A 24,349-nucleotide genomic window follows, 5' to 3' on the forward strand; every position below is an offset into this window, starting at 1 on the left:
CAAACAACCTCACGCACCAGTCCCCAAGTCCTCCACACAGAAAGGCCCCTGACGGGTTGCGAACCCGGACCTTTCTTGCTGTGAGGCAACAGTACTAACCGCTGAGAAGCCGTGCTGCTGTGTAGTGTGATGACAGTGATGCCTGTGGGCATCCAGTAATTTTCTCAACCCTCTGCTGTGGTTTCCTGTCTGCCAGCAAGCAGTTGGCGTCTCACACACTGTGATGCAGTGAGTGAGGACAGACTGATAGAAGAATTTATCAGGCTTTACTCCATGTTATTCCTCCTGAGGACTCTCAGAAAGTGGGATTCCTCACCATGGCTGAGGTGGTAGCTGACCAGGAGGAACCGCCCATTTATGCTGTGTGGTGTTAGGTTCAAGTTGTGCTTCTTTCTGTAATGCAGTATGAGCCTCGTCTTGGAGGTGTTTAAGGCCAGGTTGTTCACAGAGCGTCATGCTGCCAGTCTGTATTTTCTCTCTGTGTCTCTGTATTCCACTTACTATGTGTTTCTCTATATTTATTGCATATGAGAGCCCTCCATCTGCATGAAAGTTGCACCCCTCAGTTCAGCACTGCTCCTGCCAGCCTGTGTGTGGGTTTTAGGTTTACCTGTGTCTCAGGCAACATAATCCAGTGAATTATAACGGGACTTAAACTTCTGGCCAAGAAGGCAACACATCCACACGAACATCGACGACTGTGGAAACACAACATGACACACAACGCAACACATGGTGCTGAACAGTATGTGAAGTATGTTTATACACACAAGAAGACCAATAGTTGCCATGACTCAACCTCTAGACCTCAACCTTATTATTCATGGCCGACCTCCTGAGCCACAGCCGCCCCTGGAACATATAGAGCAGGGGTCTATATGGTTCTTTGTCCTGCTTCTTTTCCCACTAGCCCTGCCCTTGCAGTTTCTGATTGGCTGAACCAACCTGATTCAGGTAATCAGCAGTATGTGGGGCAGGGACATACTCTATATCAGGAGGCTCCAACTCTAGTCCAGCAGCAAATTACTGTTGAAAGATTTTTTGATGATGCTCAATTCACACACGAGTAGAAAATGTGACAACCAGCCCTCCCCCCTGTTTTCTTTGTAATTGTAAAACGTAAACTGAATCAACGCAGTGATTTTTATAATAAAATAAAATAGTAAAGTTCAGTGGTAACATCAGGCTCATTCCCAGCTGGATGCCATCTGTCAGCATTATGACTAAAGTACAAGCGCTGCAGTCTGTGTTACCGTCTATGTACAGCTGTTACAGCCACTAAATTGTGACAGTATCCTACAGCCATATGTAGGCCTTAACGCCTCATCTAACTCAATTTCTGGCACTCCATTAATTCCCTTGCACTGTGTGACTAACATGCCAAACACTACAAATTATCTTCAAGTAGTTTGTATACAAGGGTTCCTCTCTGAGAAAGCTGACGTCTTAAAGAGGTGATGGCAGGTAGCTCGTAATTTTAACTACTAATCGCTAAACAGTCCTTGGCTCTCTAAATCTACTGTAAAGTCACTCATTGAATACTGACTCATTCTCTGACTGAGAAACTTTGTTTCTGAAAACTTGGTTTCTAAAAGTGAGAAGGAAATAATAATTCTTAATAATTCATAAGTGTGGCAACGCTCTAAACGGAGCCAAAGGAAATGATGCTTTGGCCTCCTGCCGGCCTCCACCACAAGTGTGTGCTGTCTGTGTTATTTCTCTTTCTTCACATAGATGTAAAAATGCGACTGTAAAGTGTTTCGTTGTTCCAAATTTCTTATAATTAATGTTAATTTTATGCAGCATTTTGCCTGCATAGCATCAGGTCCACCCACGGGTCTGTGTGCTGTGCAAGTTACAGTGGAAGTGACAATGAAGAAGCTTCCCATTCTTCAGGTAGTGTAGTAGATACCTTAATAGTCCAAGCTTTATACAACATTATTATCTGGAATTCAGCATTATTGCATTATATGTTGACAACCCTGAAACATTAAGACTTTTAAGAATTTATTTTGTCCCTTTGATGCCAGTGTCCAGCAGGTGCACCAACATAACCAGTCCCTAAGTTACATTCATGGACTGTGCAGGGAGAGACAGCTTTCAGATGGCTCAGCTGGCTGGAGTACTCTGTCAGTCAGGACTCTGCCTATTGTTTTGTGACATTTTAGTTTGGCCAATACTCCTGAAACACCTTTTAGTGCAAAAGGAGGCTACTCCAATTAGAAAAACACCATGTACAAAGATGGGAGGTTTAAATGACATGAGAACTCTGATGGGCATGTTAATGCCATGTTTGCATGGATGGAATACAAGTAATATCAAATGATTCATTGAAGAATTGAGGAAAATCAAATGTGTACAATAGAAGAAGTGAAAATGCCATGTGTATCAGTAACACAATTTAAGTGTCAGTTTAAGAGTCTTATGACCGTGGACACAAAAGACAATTGTGTGGATGATGCCATCTAAAATAGCTGTAATTTTAGAAAAGCTGTAGCTGAGATTTTTAGGCCCAAATACAAGAACTTCTGTTTTCTCTGAATTTAAAAGTAGAAAGTTACTGGTCATCCAGGCCTTTATGTCCTTTACACATGCCTGAAGTCTGGGTAACTGGTTTGTGTTATCAGTTTTCATAGATACAGCTGAGTGTCATCTGCATAGCAATGGTAATTAATAGAGTGCTTCCTAATGACATTACCTAAAGGAAGCAGGTGAACAGAATCGGTCCTAGCACAGAACACATTAATTTTTGTGCGTGTGCAAGTTTCATTGTGAACAAATTGAAATCTGCCCAATGAAAATCTTCAAATAGTTCATTCCTGTGTAAGTGGTCTGATAGCTGCTTAGCAACAGCTTTTTCAAGGATTTTAGAAATAAATGGCAGGTTAGATATTGGTCTATAATTAGCCAAGACTCCTGGATCAAGACTAGGCTTTTTGAGTAAAGGTTTGATTACTGCAGTCTTAAAGGCCTGTGGTTCTGGCTTTTAATATGTTAATAGATTTTTCCAGGCTAGATGAAATTCTAAATTTGTGGAACGCTACTTCCTTTCCAGACTTTGTAATGCTGCTTTAACCCTCATACATACTGTTCATATTCCATGCCTACACAAAATTGACCCAGGCCAAGAATACCCTCATAATTAGTGTAATAAGTGTCTATACCAAATAATGAGCTACAGGTCTTTTTAAATTTTATTAATAGCCTGCCTGACATTAAAAAATAAATGCTTAATCTTTAAATAATGTTTCAGAGAGCAGGGAGAGCATTTGATTTAGGTTTAACACCACTCGTTTTTGGAGAAAAACATCTGCAATCACATAATGTGATGTCCTGTTTTATCTACCTGCCTTATGCCATAAACTGAGTGACTGAAATGTCAGCTCAGGCACCTTTATGAGCTTATGACCCCCCAACCCCTCTTTTTATCTCTCTTGATTGAATAAATTGATACTTTTTTTTTTTTTTTGCTACATTGCAGGTACTTGTTTTTGCAGGTTCAGGTCTCGTGCTTGTGTCAAGACCCCCCTCTGACCTCTGCATGACTTCTGTTCCTTATGTTTCCTTCAAAGGCCAACAGGTGCTTGTTTCTGCAGGAACCTGGGCAAATGTGGTTGGAACACAAATAATTCTCGGCACCCCCACCTCACAGTTTCAGGATTCCCACCATTTTCCTTGATTTAACGCACACTGGTAAATCTAAAATCCGTTTTAACAGGTATGGGTCAAATCTGACCCAGAACAGCCTCAAGGTACAAAAAATTGTAGCACCTGTACAAAAGTATGATATTTGAAAATAATTTAATTTTTGTCTATTTTGGGTCACTTTAGGAAAAGTCATGAAATTTCAGGCAAAAAAATTTAATTTAGGGTATTTTCTTTGCTGGCAAATGTCAAATGTGTATGTAACAGTATGAAAGGGTTAAGGATTATGTGAACTGTACCATGGAGCTAATCTCCTCTGATTCATTAACTTATTTTTCAGAGGGGCCACAATATCAAGAGTTTCACGCAGTGAGGCTACAGCGTAATAATATAATAAGTCTGAGTGGAAGATTGCAGCAATTCCTCCACCTCGGCCTCTGTTTCAAGGAACATGACAATTTTTCTGACTGACATATTCATCCTGTGCATCCAGGTTTCAGTGCGTTTCAGTACGTCAATTCGGTGATCAGTTATCAAATCATTTACATCATTTAACAGAGATTTAGACCAAAGAGACCTAATATTTAATAATTCAACATCTGTTCTATTTTTCATTCAGTAAGAGTATATATATATATATATATATATATGTGTGTGTGTGTTATTAGGGCCACACTTTCCTAGATTATGTGCCTTTCCTAATGTAAAACAGTTCATGCTGAACTATGGGACACTAACTAGGCAGAAACACCCAGAACTTCCAATCTATATGTCATTTAAAGGTTGCTTTGACCTACAGAGAGGGAGCGGGGCTATCTGTCATCAAGACACATGTACAAGGTACCTGTGTGTGTGTGTGTGTGTGTGTGTGTGTGTGTGTGTGTGTTAGCAGCCACGTTTCATTTTCTCTTGTCTTTATCTGTGACTCCTTTGTTCTCTGCAGGACAGACCTATTGTTAAAACGACTTGACTCAGACTAACAGGGTGGTTTCAGAGGACTAACAGAGCTGTGTCTGTGAGGTGTGCACTTTGTGATAGAAAGGAGTTACTCTTTCTGGTGTTGCTTTATTCATTCTTTTGTTTTCTTTTCAGTAACAAAATCCCATGAACTGTTCCTGCTTCAGTATAAAAGACGAATCTACACAACTGGTGTTGTAGATTGGTAGACTGGTAACTCTTAATGTCATTCACACATGCTACATTAAGATTTCTTTTATCTGCTGCACAAAAGCTGAAGAATTATAACTGTAGTTTAAAGACATTGCAGCTGGGTAATTTTGAATGTCTTTGTTGGGTTAACCTTGAAATGTGCACTTGTAATAATCAACTATTTTGAGAGCCCACCAGCTTTGGCCAGTCAAATTACTTAGAAAACAAGTCAGCATCTGGATGCAGTTGGGGTTACCAGAAGACACTTACTGAGAGAGTAAGAAACTCTCTGTTTGATATTCATTGTGTCCCTGGCTGCATTTAGGGATACTGACCAACAGATGGCTACAAAATATTTGTAGCTTGTTCTGGATATCAAAAAATATTGTTGTGAATACATGAAATGGAAAGCCAACACACTTGAACAGCCGAAGTGATATCATTTGTACTAGGAATAATAAATATAATAATAATAATAATAATAAACAATCTTTTTACTGGGAAGTACTGAAATACAGGTTTCTGTAATATATATCTAGTAAGACTATTACAGTACATATTAAACAGCCTCGTCTATTTTTGGAGTTTTAGATATTTTAAATCACAGTTGTAGATTTAAACTATCTAAAAATGTGTGGTTGCTTCAGCCAGATAAGGCTCATTATCCTGTTGTCAGATGTCTTGTGATGCATTTCTATGGGCCTGATATCTGGACTTGCCACATGATCATGAAGGACTTTATCGTCATGATGAAAATTACTTGTCATTTCACATTTTTGAATTTTCCTGTGAGCACCTGCTTTGTTAGAATGTACCCAACTCACAAATCAACTACCGGATAGATTTGGACTTTTATGATTCTCAGTAATATCTTCTTTAGTTGCAAGGTCATCTCTTTACTCCTCATACTGCCAGACAGCGCCACCTCAATCTGAATGGTAATTCGCAATTGACTTTGCTGATGGTCTATAAAACATACAATAGATTAACTGTCTAAATAGCTACAAGTCAGAAGTGTATAGAGCAGTGCTTATGGTTAGAGTCCCCCCTGCAGGACATATGAGGTTATGAAACCCACTGAACCAAGAACCTATAGCAGTGACAACAAATTGAGTATTATAGAAAATCAATGAGTTAACCTCAGTTAATTTGACAGCAGGATACATGCCAGGTACATGACTAGTTTTACAGCAGTCTGTGACCCAGAAAACAGAATAAAAGTTATGGTAAACCTACTCTGAAAAGCAACCATTGGAAGAAAGATCAATGGGTGCTCAGTTTTCCATTGTGATTCAAAAAGGGGATAAATTAGCCTGTGGCAACCGCAGAGTGAGTTGCACATACTCACACTGTGGTTTTTGACCTTCATTCTGGATATCTGCAGTACATTCTTACTATGAAAGTGCACTTTTCTGATATCTACAATCTAATAGTTGCTAGTACATTTCCAAAGTACATTGACTAATAAAAAAGCCAATACAGATATGCACAAATCATAAGCAGCACAAATGTTATTTCAGATATCTTCAAATAAAGCTAAGACAAGAAACGATGCAGTTGCAGATGCCTATTTACAGGTTCTAGATATGTAAAACAAAAGGGCTGAATGTTCATTCTGAATGTCAAAACTGCTGATGTGGAAGTTCACTTGCACGGTGTAAAGCAAGTTGGTACAAGAGAGGCAGGACAAAAAAACTGTAAATCTTTATTTTACGCTGCAACATTTGTACAGATAAGCTTTTTTCAGCTCATTTGAACCTGTCATGTATGAAAATACATCTCATGTATTGCTTTCTGCTCACAGACAAAGGAGAGGCGTTTTACCACCACGATGGTCAGAAAGCAAAATCACCATAACAGACAGGATAGTCATATCTCAAGTATCATATTCTTCTTTGTGGGGAAATAAGTGTGGCAAACTATTCCACATTTGTTTTCAGAAAGTCTGAAGAATTGCCCAGAAACATGCCAGATCTAGGTGTAAACATAACTACAGTGGTCAAAAGTAGCATAATTTAAAAAAATATATAACCCCCAAAAAGCAACATTAAATAGGCTATCTACTGAGAAACAGTGCTACTTTCACTTCTTTTACTCAAGAACATGATAAAGGAAAAACAAAAACAGAATATTTACATGGTATTCAGTCAGCACAGCATAGTCTAGTTAATCTATTGCTACTTATGTACTCATCTACGGCTGCACATGCATAAAATTACTTTTTAGGGTTTGCAAATGCAGATTACAAATGCTTAAACAATCCACAGCTCTGCATGTTTTCACAGTCTAACTTCTTAATCGTAATCGTAATGTGATCGAGAATCGTTGTATGACCTGGCAAGTTAAAGCTCAAACAAGTAAAAGCCAAGATGGTTTCAACAACGTCACAAAATACAGATAGTAACTAAAGCAAAAATAAAACTACTTGGGAATTTCATTGTAAAAACATGATCCATCTGTGTTGTGGGTAGGTGCTCCTTGATTATGCTGATATTATTGTTGTTGCAAAGAAAAACAAACATCTTACTCTGTTTACCAGAGACATCTCACTCAGTTACACACTGTCTCCCACTCAGTTACACACTGTCACTCTCCCTTGTGTCTCCCAGAGGACACACAAGGGAGAACTGCAAAGTGGATGAACCTGAGGTAGCAAAGCCAAATCAAATTCACTTTGGAAATAAAAACAACAATTCCATTTGGATTCCTTGCATTTCTGTTGGAACTCTGAAAAATCTTTTGTATTTAAGTCAAAACTAGATATACCTACAAAAATATACACAAAGACAAAATATTATCTAATTCAATGTTCTGGGTCCTGAGAAAGAGCATTAAGTCCCAATTCCACTGTAAAGGTCATTAAAAAAAGTAGCATTTTAACCTCAACTACTGCGATATAAACAAGCTGTTTATTGATAGTGGGAAGGCTTACTCACAAAATTTTTCATAATAGCACAGCTGATACAATAACACTGAATATTGGAGCTGATAGAGAAAGTCACTGAAAGAATTTGCAAGTGAAGCATTATTCTGGAAGTATTAAAACAAATGTATATATACAAAAATATACATCCTAACAAGACATTCCTAGCAGAGGGATTTATTCTCCTCATTTTTTAAGCTTTTAAAATATATATTTTTAAGCATTCTCTATTAAAAAGGCAATTCTTCAATTAGTCCATGACACCAATGAGTGTCATTTTTAGTAAAAAATTCAATGTATTGTAGCATCTTCAGTCCAGAATCACAATTTAAAAAACATCTTGGTTAAAAAAACAAACAAACAACCTGATTTTAAGTGGAATCTGTCCATCCATTCATATTTGGGTTTTTTGCGAGCCTTCACAGCCATAATATTGACTCAAAAAGGCCTCAGCTTGGAGCACCCAATGCCTGGTTCCTCAGTAGACATGGGGAATGATCCGGTAGCGTACAGTCCGGCAGTACTCTTCCCATGCTGAGCCGTACTTCCGCCTGCACTCACTCATGTCACGTGAGTCTCGGTGCACAAGCAGGATGATGAAAAAGATCATGTAGTACCATGGCAGAAGGTGGCTGAAGCCTGCAGATGTGGATAGTAAAGGTTTAGTGGAGGGGACAGGAATAAAAGCTTAACTTGGTTGGATTTATATGGTTTCATATTAAGACAAAGTCATTTGCTCTAAAACATGTGTCATTGCAGGTCTTACTGCAAAGTTTAGGACAAGAAACCAGGACTGAATCTGAATTTTGTACAGTGGCAAGTGCTAAGTGAACCCTTTGAAACTACCTGCATTTTTGTATGTTTGTAATTTAAACACACTCTGATTCTCATCTGACTTGGGAATACAATCAATTTGTTTTAGCTAATAACGTGAAAATCATTGTTTGGTACGTCTTTCAAACATTCACATAGAAGCCCTTAATGTGAACAAAAGCTAAGTGGAGTAAGGAGTTACACAGCTAAAGCCCAGTCAGTGAAACCAGACTGGAGACTGTTTTTCATAAAAAGTTTCTGCTGATGTGAATCATGACGCATAAAAAAGATTTTAGAAGACTTCATGAATCACTGACTGAGTTAGTCATCTCAGAGAGAGTAGATGCTGATCAGCCCAGTCAAACTGTCTGTGAATGAATTTAGTTATACAGCTAGTCTCCATAGAAGTGGGCAACCAGCTGACTCCACAGGTCCAATGCAGAAAGGTAAAAGAAATCAAGAGTAACAGTTAAAGCTTAAAGGGAGCACTAGAGCAGCATGTGAACCAATCATATGGGTTCACTTCCCTTTTTCATCATCTCTGCCAACGTTTAAGTGTTCAGTGATTAAAATAAATAAATAAATAAATAAATAAAAAATACTGTAATTGTTTGCATGTTACTACCCCAAGCACTTTTTGTTTGTCTGCACTTGTGACTTAGATGATCAGATCCTTTTTTTTGACCAGTAAATGCAAAAATTAGGTGATTTCAGTTGCTCTCTGTCCACTTCACTATAATCTTTGTTTTGACTCGTGTAAAAAGTTGCTTTGTAGGGCAAGTGTGAAAACAACTCACCACAAGGCAGTGACCAGGCCAGAGCCATGATGAGGTCTCCCAGGTAGTTAGGGTGGCGGACCACACCCCACCAGCCAGAGACCAGGAGACTCTTCCCTGTAGCTGTATGGATTGTCTTCAGATCTGGAGAGAAAAGGAAAGACAGAAGTTCCGGTGGGGGACAAAAAAAAACAAACAAAAACAAAACAGAACAAAACATAAGTCAAAAGATTTTTTTTGGCCTCTGTCAATGCTAGGGCTGTGCAAAAATAAATATCTAAATATTATTATACTGATATTTTTGATATTGATGATCACATCCCATCCAACTTATAGTTTTTGCTTAAGAGACTTTTTTCATGTTACAGAGAACTAGAATATAAGAACACTGACATGAACTTTATTTTCATGATCATACTGTATGAAAATTATGCACGAAATCGTCAATAAATTGGATCATTTGTTTGTCAACTCAGTTACCAATATAAAGTGTTATGTCCTTACAGTCACATAGCCCATGCTTGCTGCAGATTTGCTCTACTGATGCTCAGAACTGAGAGTCTGTTCAAATTTCCTGTGCTCACATTCAAGTCCTCCACCGGCTGTACGCTCACAAAACCTTTCTTGGATTTGGATTCTAAATTCAATAACTGTCAAACTTCCACAAGTGAAAGAAAGCCAGATATGGTGCTGCCCAGTGAAATGTTTGCAGCCACCTTTGCAGTTCCCCTTTATTTCTTGTCTGACCCTGGCAGTAGAAGTATTGGAGGCATTCTTGTTCTTTGGACTGTAAATTCATTTTGTTTAAATAGTGTAAATAGTTTAACTGACGCAAATAAACGTAACTAAAACACAATTCGAGATTGAGCCATCCTTGATAGGTAATAAGAAGAGGAACCCACAACAGTGTACCAGTACTTCACTCTACTTCAGCTGCATGAAAATATTTTAAGTATACATATTGATTTCAAACGAAGCAGTCTGCTTCTTAAATAACACACTGCAACTTGTTTTCCGCCACTGTTGCCAGCTTAGTCACAGACATAGATCTGACATGAAAATAACACAACCAGTGCTTTTGAGGGACAAACTGGAGAAGGCTGGTGTAGACTTTGATTTGGTGGAGTGGATCCTGGACTATCTCAAAAACCGGCGCTAGTTTGTGAGAGCCTGGGACTGTGTCTGACATCTTGACCTGCAGTGTGAGGGCTCCCCAGGGGACCGTCCTGGCCCCCTTCCTCTTCACCCTCTACGCTGCGGACCTCAGACACAACACGGATGGCTGAGTTCTGCAGAAGTTCACCGATGACTCTGCAATTGTCGGGCTCATCACGGACGACGACGACGCAGAGTGCAGAGGACTGACACAGGACTTCATGGACTGGTGTCAGCAGAACCACCTCCTCATCAACACGGGGAAGACCAAGAGATGGTGGTGGACTTCCACAGACGTCGGGCTACTCTCCCCTTACCAGTGAACATCCAGGGAACGGACATTGAGAGAGTGGACTCTTAGAAGTACCTGGGTGTTCACCTGAACAACAAACTGGACTGGACTCATAACACAGATGCACTGTACAGGAAGGGCCAGAGCCGGCTCTACCTCCTGAGGAGACTTCGGTCTTTTGGGGTAAAGGGGGCACTCCTGAGGACCTTCTATGACTCTGTGGTGGCATCAGCCATCCTGTACGGTGTGGTCTGCTGGAGCAGCAGCATCACAGAGAGGGAAAGGAAGAACCTGTACTAGGTCATCAAGAAGTTCCGCTCTGTCCTGGGCTGTCTTCTGGACTCATTGAGGGAGGTGGGGACAGAAGGGTCCTGGCTAAACTAACATCTATGCTGGACCATGAGTCTCACCCCCTGCAGGATGCCCTGTCTGCCTTGGAGAGCAGCTTCAGTGACAGACTGATCCACCCTGATTCCACAGGTCTTTCCTTCCTGCTGCTGTCAGACTCTACAATGAACATGACTAACTGTACATTTGTCATCCATCTCCTGTAATCATGTGCAATACTGTATTATAAGGTAAATCACCATCCCATAGGCACATATTGTACACACTTATAGTTTTTGTATTGTTGTTTTACATTTTTAATTTCTTATTTATCATACATCTTTGCTACTTTTGTGTACTTGTCGGGCTCATCACGGACGGGTTCATCGCGGACGACCGATGTGTACTTGTATTGTTGCTGTTGCAACAAGGCAATTTCCCCATTGTGGGATAAATAAAGGTTTTCGTATCTTATCTTATCATATAACTAAGACATACTTGTACTAAGACTGCAGGAGTACTTACAAGACAGTTTTGGGTCTGATGGGTTTCTCCGGAAAGCATTTTTCTCAGAGTTGGATTTCCTGAAGATGTAGAAGCCAATGACTGCAGAACAGGGAGCAAGAGAAAATGTCAGCATCAAAAGCCACATGAATGAACTGGTTCTGTATATCTCCCATTTACTTTTGAAACAAGCTAAATATACCACTGAAATATAAAATGTAACCTGACCATTGAATTATTTAATGTTTGCTTAAAGTCCTAAGAAATTACTAAATTAGAAAGACATTAATATAATGCAACAAAAAATTATTAGTGCATTCAGCCATATGAACTGAATAATCCACACTGAATTCAGCAAACAAAGGAGCTGGATGCTCTGTGTCATACTCACTCTTGAGTATGACAATGGCTATAACTGCTGGGAGGCTCAGAGGGATGGGATGGCTGACCAGGTAATAGGCCTGTATGGTGTAAGTGAAGGGAACCCAAACCAGATCACCAAAAGCCAACATGAAGCCAAAACCATCATGCATCAAGTCCATGGTGGTCAGGATTGCCTCCTGAAGAGATGGAAATTGGTAATGTTTAACAAGTTGTTTACCTGGGCATGTACATAATTATCAGTATTTAACAAAATGACCAAAAGCTAGCCCATTTTGTTTGTCCTGTGTTATACCTCATTCCAGAGTCCATCCACCACGTACAGCAGTTGGAAGAGGTTCACAAGGATCATGGAATTTGATGGAGTATCCAGACCCTGCTGCTTCATTTCCGCTATTGCCATTGCAAAGTTGATCAAACACTGCACAGCATGAAACAGAGGAACTCCATCATCAAGAATGACTCCTAATCACCCAGAATGGTGTACATTTATATTTTATAAAGATACAATTGTAGCCACTGTTCTACTTTGAAGTCGTTTGGCCTGAATAACACAAGAAAATTGAAAAAGATAACTGAGTTTGCAGGTTAAATCTGCAGATTATATTAAAGTAATTTCCATCAGAGTTTCCACCAGAAAATCACAGTCCATTCAATGGCACATGGTCATCAACTACAATTACCTGAGGTATACAGGTATAAAAAAATCACGATACAATGACTCAAGTCATTTTGACTTACAATCACAATATTTGCCTATAACAGTACAAACATGCAAATTTGATGGTAAATAAACAAATATATTTTTGAAACAAAGGTTTTGTGTAGCATTACCCACCCAGCCAATCAGCCCAGGACGCATCTCACAGAAGAATTTCAGATCAAAGTCTTGGATGCGGGGATTGAGCTCATGTCCTTTGAAAAAGTCATAAATCACATTGCCTGGAGAAACATGTGGTAAGAAAAGACATCACACAACTGTGCAATGATTAAATCCTACTGCAGTCAAAACACATGCATTAATAGAAAAGGCACTAACTCTGCATCTTCCCCCTTACCAGAGTTTCCCCCAAGTGCCAGCTGCTCCTGGCCAACATAGCGAGAGCGGACATAGAGGTAGATGCTAAGCAGGACGGAGATGAGGAAAGAGGCTGTGGCCAGCTGCAGGAAATGGCTGTGGATGTAGGTGAGGTCGACATCCTGGTGCACCATTACTGCCACTGCTACAGCACTCACAACGATGGCGAAGAAACCTGGAAGGATGCAGAGAGGTTAAGATAGAGAGAATAAATATACAGACCTAGAGACAGACAGCAAACTGCTTGGAATTTAAAAAAAAAAAGAGTTTAAAAGTATAAATGTGTGTTTAACATGTCAAGATTACAGTAAAATCATCTCCCTTTAATGATTAAATTTTCCAAGAATGCAGCAATCAGTTAAAGCAGTAACTAGCACATTAAGATTAGCTGTCAGACTTGTGTTATAGTTACAGACACAGACTAAAGATTTCTCCACAGGGAGAACTGTAGGATTCACTTCACTCAGCCTCACCGTTGGTTCTGTACTTCAGTCTCTCCCCAGAGCGCAGCGGCATGCCCTCACTCACCTACAAAGGAAAAACAGAGGAAAAAGGGATTAATGGCTGACCAATGATACATTTTATTTTATTGTGGAGGGTCAAGTCATGGTACATGTTAGTGTCACTCACAAGTAAATCAAGGTATGTCAAAACAGATGGATCCACTTGTTTCAGAGTAAAATTTTACTGTTAACCTCAATGAGGGGAGAAATGCATTATATGATTACACTCTCCTCATTATAACCGGTATAGTGACTTTTGAATGGGAGTACAACACTGAAGATGCAAGACAGACATCAGTTATTGCTCTGCATTAGAGGAAAATAATACCTGAACTGAAATATCAAACAAAAGCAGCTGTATGATTTGGGTGAGCAGAGAGTAATCTCGTATTGGTGTGATAAATCAAGAGGCAGAGATGCCCCAGAGATTGTATGTCTTGTGGAGCATCTCATTAACTTCCTGACCATTATCCCAATTTCTTACTAGCTAAGAAACAAAAAGTCACGTGCCAGTTCACGTGTGTTCCCCCATAGAGAAAGTAGTACAAAGCAAATACAGAGAGTTAGGCAGCTTTCACCTTACTTATACTGTGGCTAATGTACTGATGATGTTACGCACTACTCTGTACAGTTCTTAACACCTCTCACTCACCTTTCCAACAGGCAGGACATACAGCACAGCCTGGAATAAAATCCAGAGAGTAACAAAACCAAGGGCCTGGGCATCCCAGAAGGCTTCAAGAGGAGGCAGAGGAGGGGGGAAGTTGACCAGACTGGGGTCCACCAGGTTAACTTGAAGAATCAGGAAGAGAACCCAGGCTGGCAGGAAGAGCAGCCAGAAATATGCTCCTGGAGAAAGGAAAAAATATAATGCAATCATAGTGACTAACAGTTACACACTGACAACTAGTATGATCAACAACACACGTTTCGCGTTTTTATTAAACCTCTGGATAGTTTAGTACAGCAAAGAATTACACAAAATCCATACTGTTCTGATAATTCCATAGGTTTATACTATATTCTGTCTGTCTCTATCTCTGTTATTAAAAGAAAACACAAATTAACTGAGTGTGGCTGTTCAGTGGAGTAGTAGGCTTGGACATCAATGAAACTTTGTAATTCTTTGTTTTGTTCCCCAAACTAGCTTCATAGTGACTGTCTATCCTGTAACCTACCTATTTTCCCTCCAAAGTCAAGTGGGGTGGAGAGGGTGGAAGCTGCTGGAGCTACAGCAATCTTGGCCTCCTTTTCTGGTTTAGCCTCTACTGGTTTGGTATCTCCATCATCTTTCCTACGGCGCAGATTGTAACGGCCTTGGTTCTTTTCAGACTCAGTCTGTACCTTTGCCTCTGGTTTCTGAAAGAAAGGTTTTATTATTAAATTGTCTTCAAATTTACTACGCACCTTTTGTCCTCCCCCCGGGGAGGACAGTCTGTTTTGACTGTTTATAGTTTCATCTTTTTAGTGAACTTGTTTCCAACATAATAACCTATATTTACACTTATTTTTTAATGTATAATATGATAGACCTCATTTAAATAAAAGCCTGATTTTTGAGGAAAACAACAACAACAACAACAACAAAAAAAACAACAAGAAAAAAACCCAACAGAAATTCTGAATTATTTTCCCTATGATGGAATATCACAGACTGGTATATATCAAAGTTTAGTCAAGATATTGTTTTGAAACCATTTAAATTTTTTTTAATGGCAGCAAATAGTCATCATCATAGCCAACATCATTCCAATTACTATTATACTAATATACTATTATTAACTATTTTAAACTTCTTTTAATATTTCTTATTTTATTATGCTTAATTTATGAACAATAAACCTCTATTACAATTATACCACATTTTTGAGTAAAATAAGCAGAAATTATTAGTTAGTTTGGATAACCACTGACTGGTATATCTCAAACATTAGCCAGTAGTCAGGTCAGCCAGGTCAAAACTGACTGATGCAATTGTATTCATAGAGAGCAAACATATGACACACACATTTATTTCAAAACTGTTTTCAACTTCTTTAGAATACAATCAACAGAAAAACTGTGTATGTGTGTGTGTCTCCATGAAGGTAGATCAGAAGCTGTGAGCAAATCAGGTTTATACATAGGTAGCTTTGAAGTCTGTGTGTGTGTTAGAAGTCATTTGGGTGTGTGTAAATATGTTCATTGTTCTGCTTGTCTGCCAATATCATTCACATTTACAGAGAGGCCTGGGAGGGAGTTGATCTTGGCCTGAATCAGTGGCTGCATGTGTTAAAACGACAACTCCAGACTATCTCTGGCCATGATTCTCATGACACTGTCGGGAGTTTATATGTGAAATCAGAAAATTTTAATCCACCCTGACTCTGACATGAAGCCTAAAAACATGAAGGTTAGGGTCCATTATGTCCATTACGATTAATGACATGACTTTTCCAATAAATTAGATTTTAAAATGAAGATTAGAAATCAAATTTCACAATAACATCCTCAAAAATCCTCACCATTATAAATTTACAGTCCTTGAGGATGTGAGTTACTAAAAACTTTTGTCAATCCTGTTTACTCAAACACTTTAAAAATAATATTTATCTGATCATTAAGCACTTATAAGACTTTCCTTTCTCTGTTGATTGAAAAACATACTTTTGCAAGACTGCAACTGAGCTCCATAAATTTACCACAAAAAGCTAAGGTATACCCATCTAAAATAAATGATTAGGTCACATAAACATACAGATTAGCAATGAATTTAGACGCTAACTCATGTCTACAGTCCTGCTCAAGGCACCAATAAAGACAAAGAATAACACAGAAGTCCTGCAAAACTGTCAGAACAATTTAAAAGCAGGAAGAGTAACACATAGCAGGACGTTAGTGCACCATGAAGCACAGTCTTGTGAACTGAGTGCCTCTCTATTGGAAAACATGCGAACGGTACTTCCAACATGCACACATCATGACATTCCATTAGTTCCAACTAACTCAATGCCCAGTCACTATTAGAAAGCAAATAACGTCTGAAACAGCAGTTTTTTTTCTTAACACCATGAAATGATTTCAGCTAAAAACAGAAGCAAATGTTAAAAGCTTGTGATTAAAATAAGTAGCAGATGTACAAAAAGAAATATGCTCTTCACACGAAAAATTGTTTGTGATTTGTCACATTAAATCACAAACCCTCAAGTACACTCCTTCAAAATGTGAAAACTATCAAGCTCTCCAAAACATTCCCACATGGGAAAGAACAGAATGAACAGTTTATTAAACTCACCTCATTTACTTTGTTAGACGTGTTATTGTCCTCCTTTTGTTTCTCCTCTTTCTTTTCATGCCTATTGTTGCTATTGTTTTCAGCTGCCTGTGGCTGCCCATCAAACAATGAAGGGGAGATTGATGGACACAAAGGGGGGGGGGGGAGTGAGGACCAGACACAGGGAACATGACAGTGTTATTGCCTAAAGTCCAGAATGTCAGAGAGAGAAATTGGCAGTAACATTGACAGTAACATTTAACCATGAAGTGGATTATGCCAGTATGCCTTTTCAAATGGTACAGCTAATTAGGTGTAACTAACCAAAACCTAACAAGAAATCATTTATTACATCTCATATGGTAACAATTATATCTTTTTCACTTCATGTTCAAACACTGAAAATGCCACAAGGATAGTCTTCTTTGTAATCATGGCACCTTGGCAAATCTGACAGTGTATGTCTTTGCCCTCCTGCATTCTTTGCTGCAAGTTAAATGATACTGCACATACTTAAAATGTCTTTTCATAGTGCATTTGGTAAGTCCACTGGGCAGTCAATATTCTGCCATGTTTGTCCATAGCATAACATTCAGCAAATACAATGGAGCGACAGTGACCACGCACATACATAAAACACAATCATCTAATACGTAGTAGAGGTGATGAGAGTCTATGTATTATTTAGAATCTCCATTTTGAGTTATCATATTTTCCTAACGTATTCATTCTTTCGGATGATCTCCTTTGTCAAATTCACCATTAGTCTTCAAACTTTCCAGCTTTTTCATCAGCACTGGGATAACAGAAAGCGAAGCTGTGGCACTTACCAGGGGGCTGAGTGTAACTTCTACTGTGTCCTTCAGTTTTGTATCCCTGCGAGAGGAGGGAGCACTGTCTGTTATAGCTGCAGCAGCGACAGCTGCCGCTGTACGAGAGGATGAACGCCGTGTTGTCCTCCCTGGAGAGCGTGACCGGCTGCGACGACGGCCTGGTGATCGAGAGCGCGAGCGTGAGCGGGTCTGGAACCCAGAAGCACTCTGGAGAAATACAACAGTTGAAACAAAGAGAACACAGCCATTAGTAACTGATGATGATATGGTGTTTTAACTGAATTACAGAGATGACTAGGTGAAATATTTAACTTACTGTCTGGTTTTATATCTGCTTTTTTAAGAATAAAACGATTTAACTGAAACTGACAATTCAACTGAAAAATGTCTGCAGGCACCTCTGTGGCTCTAGCCCTACCTTGATGTCTTGCTCCTTGAGCTCCAGCTCAGTACCATCTTTGTAGATGACGGTGTAGAGCTGACTTTTGGCATCAAAGCCCAACACCTTGACTTCGTAGTACAGGCTGCTACCAGGCCAGCGGCCCATCACCGTGTCCCCTCTCTGGTACTTCACAGGAGGCATCTTCATTGATCTGAGGAACAGTGAAAGCAAGAAAATATGCGTGAGAGTAGAAAAAAGTATAATGAGGCGGGAAGAAAGTGAAAGAGGGAAAGAGGCAAGAAATAATGGGAAAGACACAAATATAGACAGCCTTATATACTGTCAGCAAGATGACCCTTTAATATGACAGCTCTGTTTACTTACAGTAGCCCAAACAAAACTGGCTGAATGCTTAGGGCTGGGCCATAAACTGATTTTATCGATTAACTCAAATATGTAGTTAAAAATTAAAAAAAAAAAAGAAAAAAAAAGAAAAAGGAAAAAAAAGAAAAGCAGTTTTGTAATGAATATTTCTTAGAATAATGCTAGTCCTAAAGCTTTATGAAATCATAATAAAACATATTAACATTATCTCTGCAATAGTTTAATCTGATGAACTGAAGCGGAACAAAATTTCAGAGGTTTTAGTACAGAAAAGTACAGGCGAGTAGTCCAAAAATGGCATTATTGCAGTTAGATACCATGTGTGCCGTTTGTATGTTATCATGTAAAAGCCTATAGATTTTATTTAAATATCACTAACGGTATTCAATACTTTCAAAAAGAATAATTAAGTGGAAAGTTTTAATCTGCTACCCCAAAATTCAGCTTTTTTCTCCCTAAACGTCAATGCAATTTGTAATCTCTCCTTTCGTACATGTCATTGCCCAGGGCTTTATCTCCGCAATGGATTGGTCGGTTTGAGTGATTGGCACCTCGTTCGGATCGTTAGAGCTAGTAGAATGACACTACACTCGCCAAAATGGAATCGACAGCATGGTCATCCAATCAGAATCCGCAGAACGCAGTGTGGGAGGGAGGCCAGGCTGCTGCATTCTAAGGTGTTCAATTTCTCCCTTGGGTCCTAGACTCCAGAGACTCCCGGAATGACACAATGGAGTATGGATTTACCGGTAAAATACCATTTTTGACGGCAAAACAAAGGTAAGATCAATTTTTACAGTTATCGTTTAGCGAAGGAATTTCTGTTGTTGCTGGGTTTTGGCTTCCAGCTTTCGAATGCTTTGTTGTATCCGTGTTTTGATGCACAACTTCAGAATCTGTGGAGTCTCTGCTTTCATTTGAGGTGCTTATTTTGTGTTTCACATAAAGTACAATAGCAGTAGACCCGGAAATGTGGCGAGTGGGTTGACACAGCGGTGCTGTGTGGACTTTAATATTTAATAATTCATTTAGCTGTCATTTTTGTTGTGCTTGGAGAATGTAAAAAATGTTTTTATAATCTTGTAGCCCAGACTCAGCTGTTTCATTTGATGTGGAACATCGCTATATTCTTTTGGTGTTACTGTATGGTTTCACGCTCTGTTCATTAATTGTTCCCCAAAGTCCCCAAATTTGGGAACCTCAGGCTAATTAAACAACAAAATAAAGCCATTACATATGGGTTTTATACAGGGAACTACTTACAAGAAAACTCTAAGCAGTGCAGAACCTAATTTGCAACTAGTAAGTACAGTGAAGAAGGATAATGTGAAACAATTCCAGCCACTGTCACTCCATCCTGCCCTTTCTGGCTCTACACAGTTACTGAAACACAGCATGAGCACAAACTTGAACAATATGCTATAATGACAACAAGAGGGGCATCTCAAATGGCTCATTGTCACTCACACTGCTTTGGTAGTTACAAACTTGAAATACAGCTTTCTGTCTATCTATTGCATCTGCATGCAGTGTAACTATGGCTGGATAATATTTCAGTGTTAGTTGTGTGAAATACTGACATCACAAAAACCTTTTTGGTTGGTACATCTGATGAAAAAAATACAAACTTAATTTAAAATGAATCACAAACCAAAATTAGAAATGTTGCATGAAAAGGAATATACACAACAGTACAACCAATCATGTGATTGTGCTAAGCAGATTTTGTTCAAAAAGGCACATGCTAAGGATTAGAGCAAGCACACAGAAGTCTTCACTCTAAGCTTTAAGATACTCTTGAGCTGCAAAAGGAACAATGGCAGATGACAAAATCAAACCCCTGTTATTAATAAGACATGACCAGAGGCTAGTGAGCTTCTGGCCACTCCCCCAGGCATTCAGTATTGAAAATTAAAAATGACATTGAATAATGTTCGACCCTTGGACAACATAATATGTCATCTGCAGTCCAGACCAAAACTGGATGAAACCCCTGAACTACAAAGAAAAAAGAAAAGCAGCTGAACCCATGTTTCTGATTTTATTTTGTTGGTTGATGTGTGAAACTAAGTTGGTAAAAAAGGATACAGGTAGGTGAGGTTGCTCTTTCACTAAAAAAAAACCAAAACAAAACAAAACAAAAAACCAAAACATCTTAAGCTTCACTAGTTTAAGAACTGTTCAAATACCTCAGTATTATCCTTGGTTGGAATAAAGCAATGATTTACCAAAAATGTCAATTGTATGACATTACGTAAATGTGAACTATATGACGTTACTTTCAGGTGAAGTGCTATGGATTCATTAAAACTGTACATTAGTGTCAGTGCAGTAATGTGTCTGTGCAACTGATTTAATTATATTCTTGGTTTACAACTTCAAAACCATCCAAACATTTGAGAGGCTGGACAATCCTACTTTAGCTAACACTAGAATGGCAAAAGCCTACAGTCGTATGCACCGCAGGACACAATGAGGTAGGCCAGGCAAAGTCAGCATTATGGAACATTAGTGACCAGGAAGGCTTGGTGTCTAGAAAACCAGTGGACTGCTGCACAACTGCTGACAGGTCTGTCCCTGTTGGTGTGTGAAAGAGTTGTGACATTCAAGTCATGGCCTCCAGATGAGGAATTTCAGACCAGCTACTATACAAGTGATAGATAACTATGTTTGTGGCTGTTTAGTTTGCCAAATCTAAAAGCCAGTTTGAAGGCAGAAATAGAATTTAACTGGACTTACAAAATTATGGTAATGTTTTACTACTGTACAGTCATTAAATTTGGGAACTGATATGATTTTGTTCAACACTGCAAAAACCAGCAACTAAATAAATGTTAGTTGAAAAGCAATCAAATGTCAAGTCAAACCGGTGCGCAGACAAAGCTCATTAAAAAGAAATTATAGCAACAAACGCATACTGAAGCACATACTCCACACATATTCCTGTTACTCTATATCACTCCTACCTCATCTTGCGACTGGAACACAGAGGAGGCATTAAAACATGTTACTAATGTTTCATTAGTACCACTTCAAACCCAGTGCTGTACAAACAAATCCAATGTGTATTTCATAATCTGCTGTAAGCCTTTATAAACACAAAATAACTCCACTGATTTAAAAGCTTCCATTAAGAAGTTGGCTCACCAGGTTAAACATATGCAGTCAATCCATAATCCACTGCCAACATATGATCAAAACACAAAGATCCAACACATCTGAGTTTTAATATGACACACCCTAAGTACGTTCCTGCGCTGCTCTCCTGGTCTGCCTGTCGACTTCCATACGGGATGTGAAAGTCAGGACTAAACCGTGACTTTCCCATCAGACCTTAGGCTGAGCCGATGAAAGGATCCGGTTGTAACGTGGGTGGAGTTTTAAGTGAAAGGCAGACAGACATCCCTCGGTCATGCTGAAATGAAGTTGTAAACTCGCACCAAAGGGGCAATGACTGGTTGGGCTCATACAGCAGTATGGGTTTTATACGGTGCATATTTAATTTCCATTTTCTTTTATGATCCACAACAGAAAAGACGTAGCTAGATAACGCATTCAATACAAACTGTACTCCCTCCATCAGATGTAATGTTACTGATGTAATAACTAACTTATATGCTGTTATCGGCCGTAATGGGCTCATTACTGTGTGGAGGGCAGAGATCTGCTGGCGCTTGCCGGTTGGATCGCTTGTGCAGGTGTTTTTACTATAAAAGGCCAAAATAAAACAAACACGGTGTCTAAAAGTGACACCAAGGTGAAATTTAACACCTTCACTATATCTTCACTTTAAGAATGAGTCCGGTTAACGAGCGCTTTAAATTAGCTAACGTTATAGTTTTACTCCTAAATCCACGAATTTAAAATATTTCACTGCTTAGCACACGGTTGGGGTGTCTTCGTTAGTGGTGGCAGGTGTTGTTTAAGTTGTCCCAGGAGCTGTTTCTTTAACAGAGTACGCCTAATGTTAGCGTTGTTAGCTAGGAGATAACCTTATGCAGCTACTAGCGACAGAAAGCAAAGGAGGGAAAACGTCATGCATTCAAATAGTGTTGACGAAGAAACGTAACGCATCCATCGGAGAGTCAAACCACACGCACGTATGAATAAGTTGGACCTAATATAAGTTAGTGACGGGTCCGTGGAAAAGAGTTTAAAACGTGTGGTGCGCAGACAGCGTAGAAGGCGACTGGGCTAATGTCAAAGTTGCAATCTAATGAAGACTGCCCATGTCTAAGCCGGCGCCGTCTAATTTCTGAACATTGTATGGTTGCGTATAGTTCAAATGGTTGGCTAATAGCGCTTTAATAACGAAACAGTTAACGTCGCAATGCAGTTAAAATCACGACATATTAAACGAGGAGCAAGTTATATATACAACGTAACAGCTTTCCCAACATTTAAAATGGGACAGTGAAAACAAGTTCCAAGAACTAGTCGGAGCCCATGTAGCCGCCAGCTTGAGTTAACGTTAGCTTTCCTAACGCTGAGCTGAAATTCCCCAACAAAGAGAAGCGTAAAGCCCGTTGCTTCTCTGCATTATAAATATATGCGTTGCACTTACCTCAGTACTACGCGAATAATTCCAGCGAGTGACACCTATAAAATATTCCTTCTGAAATCGAGGAATTAATAAATGTAGCTTTATATTTTGAAAAAGGACTTTGCTAACGTTTGACGTAGCGCTCGTTCTCCCTCCCTCTCTGGGCAAACCCCACCAGTGACCAAGAAGGCGCGAAGGCTGCTGATTGGCTCGCTCAGGGTTATTTTCAAACAGTTCTGCAATCTCATTGGCTGTCGGTGGAGTTTAACTGAGCTGGGATTGGTTTGGACAGTGTCACGACTACTTTGTTTACTGGTATCAAATTACTGTCAGACAAAATGGATATATCCAAGGACAAAATAGATATCACATCATAAACATTTCCATATTACACATTGAAACATTTTCAATTCAATTCAAAAAACTTTATTTATACCCAGGGGGCAATTTAAGGCAGGCAGAGTAATGCAGAAGACATACGCCATAAACATGCAAATAATATAAATAAAAATTGTTGTGATGATGATAAATGGAATTAGTCCGTTAGTGCAAACAACTGCAAGTAGATGCAGAAAAATCAAGTGTATAAATAGCTTATGCAGCAAATCGAAGAAGAGGAAGAAAGAAAGAAGATAAAAAGATCATGTTAAAAAAGGTGCATATATTAAAAAATTGAACCTAAAGTGACAATATTATTGTGCAGTACGTAAACATTGGTATATAACAACAGCATTATAGACATCGTCACAGCAGAGTCCTGATCTCTATATGAATGTGGCAGGTTGTGATTATGAGTCCATGGGTCTATTTGAAGAAGTGTAGGTTAGGGGTGGGAGAAGACTATAATGTGGAGAGTGTAATTATTGAGTTGGTGGAGCTAAATATATTATAATTCAACAATATAATCAATTATTATAATAAAATATAACAAATATAAGTAAATATATTTAATAGTGTAGTTTGTATAACATTGGCTAGATAGACAAGAATCCTGGTGAAACAGAATGGAAAGTTATTGTGTGTACAGCTATCTTATCCTTTACATCTACATGTCACATCCACAAAACTCAAAAAAAAAAAAAAAAAAAAAGGAAGAAAACTGATTTTGAAAATTCAAATGCTCCAATCCAATTACACCATCAATGTTTTCTCAGCTTCCTGTCTTTCTTTGTGTAGCTCAGGCTGTTTTCCTGTCTTAGCGCAGCTTTTGCCACAGTGCAGCCCACATTTGACTGCACATTAAAAAAAAAAGCTGAAATGAACTGCACATGCACTGCTAGACCTCTCTATGCTCCACCCACAGGAAGTGTCAGATGTGTTGTAAATTGAAGTTGCACATAATTGTTTAGAAAAAAAAGTTTAAGTGCAAGAAGTTTCCTTCAAACTTATATAACTGTGGCAACTCAAT

General features: G+C 39.0%; 1 protein-coding gene across 2 annotated transcripts; it reads right to left on the reverse strand.

Moving 5' to 3' along the window:
* Window positions 1-6,479: 6,479 nt before the first annotated feature.
* Window positions 6,480-23,113, reverse strand: lbr (lamin B receptor). Of its 2 annotated transcripts, none has more exons than XM_026318770.1 (14): window positions 22,963-23,113; window positions 18,051-18,225; window positions 17,630-17,839; window positions 16,821-16,913; window positions 14,725-14,905; window positions 14,199-14,395; window positions 13,517-13,571; window positions 13,024-13,218; window positions 12,804-12,880; window positions 12,261-12,386; window positions 11,976-12,144; window positions 11,606-11,686; window positions 9,328-9,450; window positions 6,480-8,356 (listed from the first exon to the last, which is right to left on the reverse strand). In XM_026318770.1, the coding sequence occupies exons 2-14, from the start codon at window positions 18,219-18,221 to the stop codon at window positions 8,196-8,198; spliced, it is 1,839 nt and encodes a 612-aa protein (XP_026174555.1). In that variant the 5' UTR covers window positions 18,222-18,225; window positions 22,963-23,113; the 3' UTR covers window positions 6,480-8,195. The 2 variants fall into 2 exon arrangements, with proteins under 2 accessions (XP_026174555.1, XP_026174554.1); XM_026318769.1 differs by having other exon boundaries at window positions 12,804-12,907.
* Window positions 23,114-24,349: the final 1,236 nt, after the last annotated feature.

Source organism: Mastacembelus armatus, chromosome 24 (genome assembly GCF_900324485.2).
Source record: "Mastacembelus armatus chromosome 24, fMasArm1.2, whole genome shotgun sequence".
NCBI lineage: Eukaryota > Metazoa > Chordata > Actinopteri > Synbranchiformes > Mastacembelidae > Mastacembelus > Mastacembelus armatus.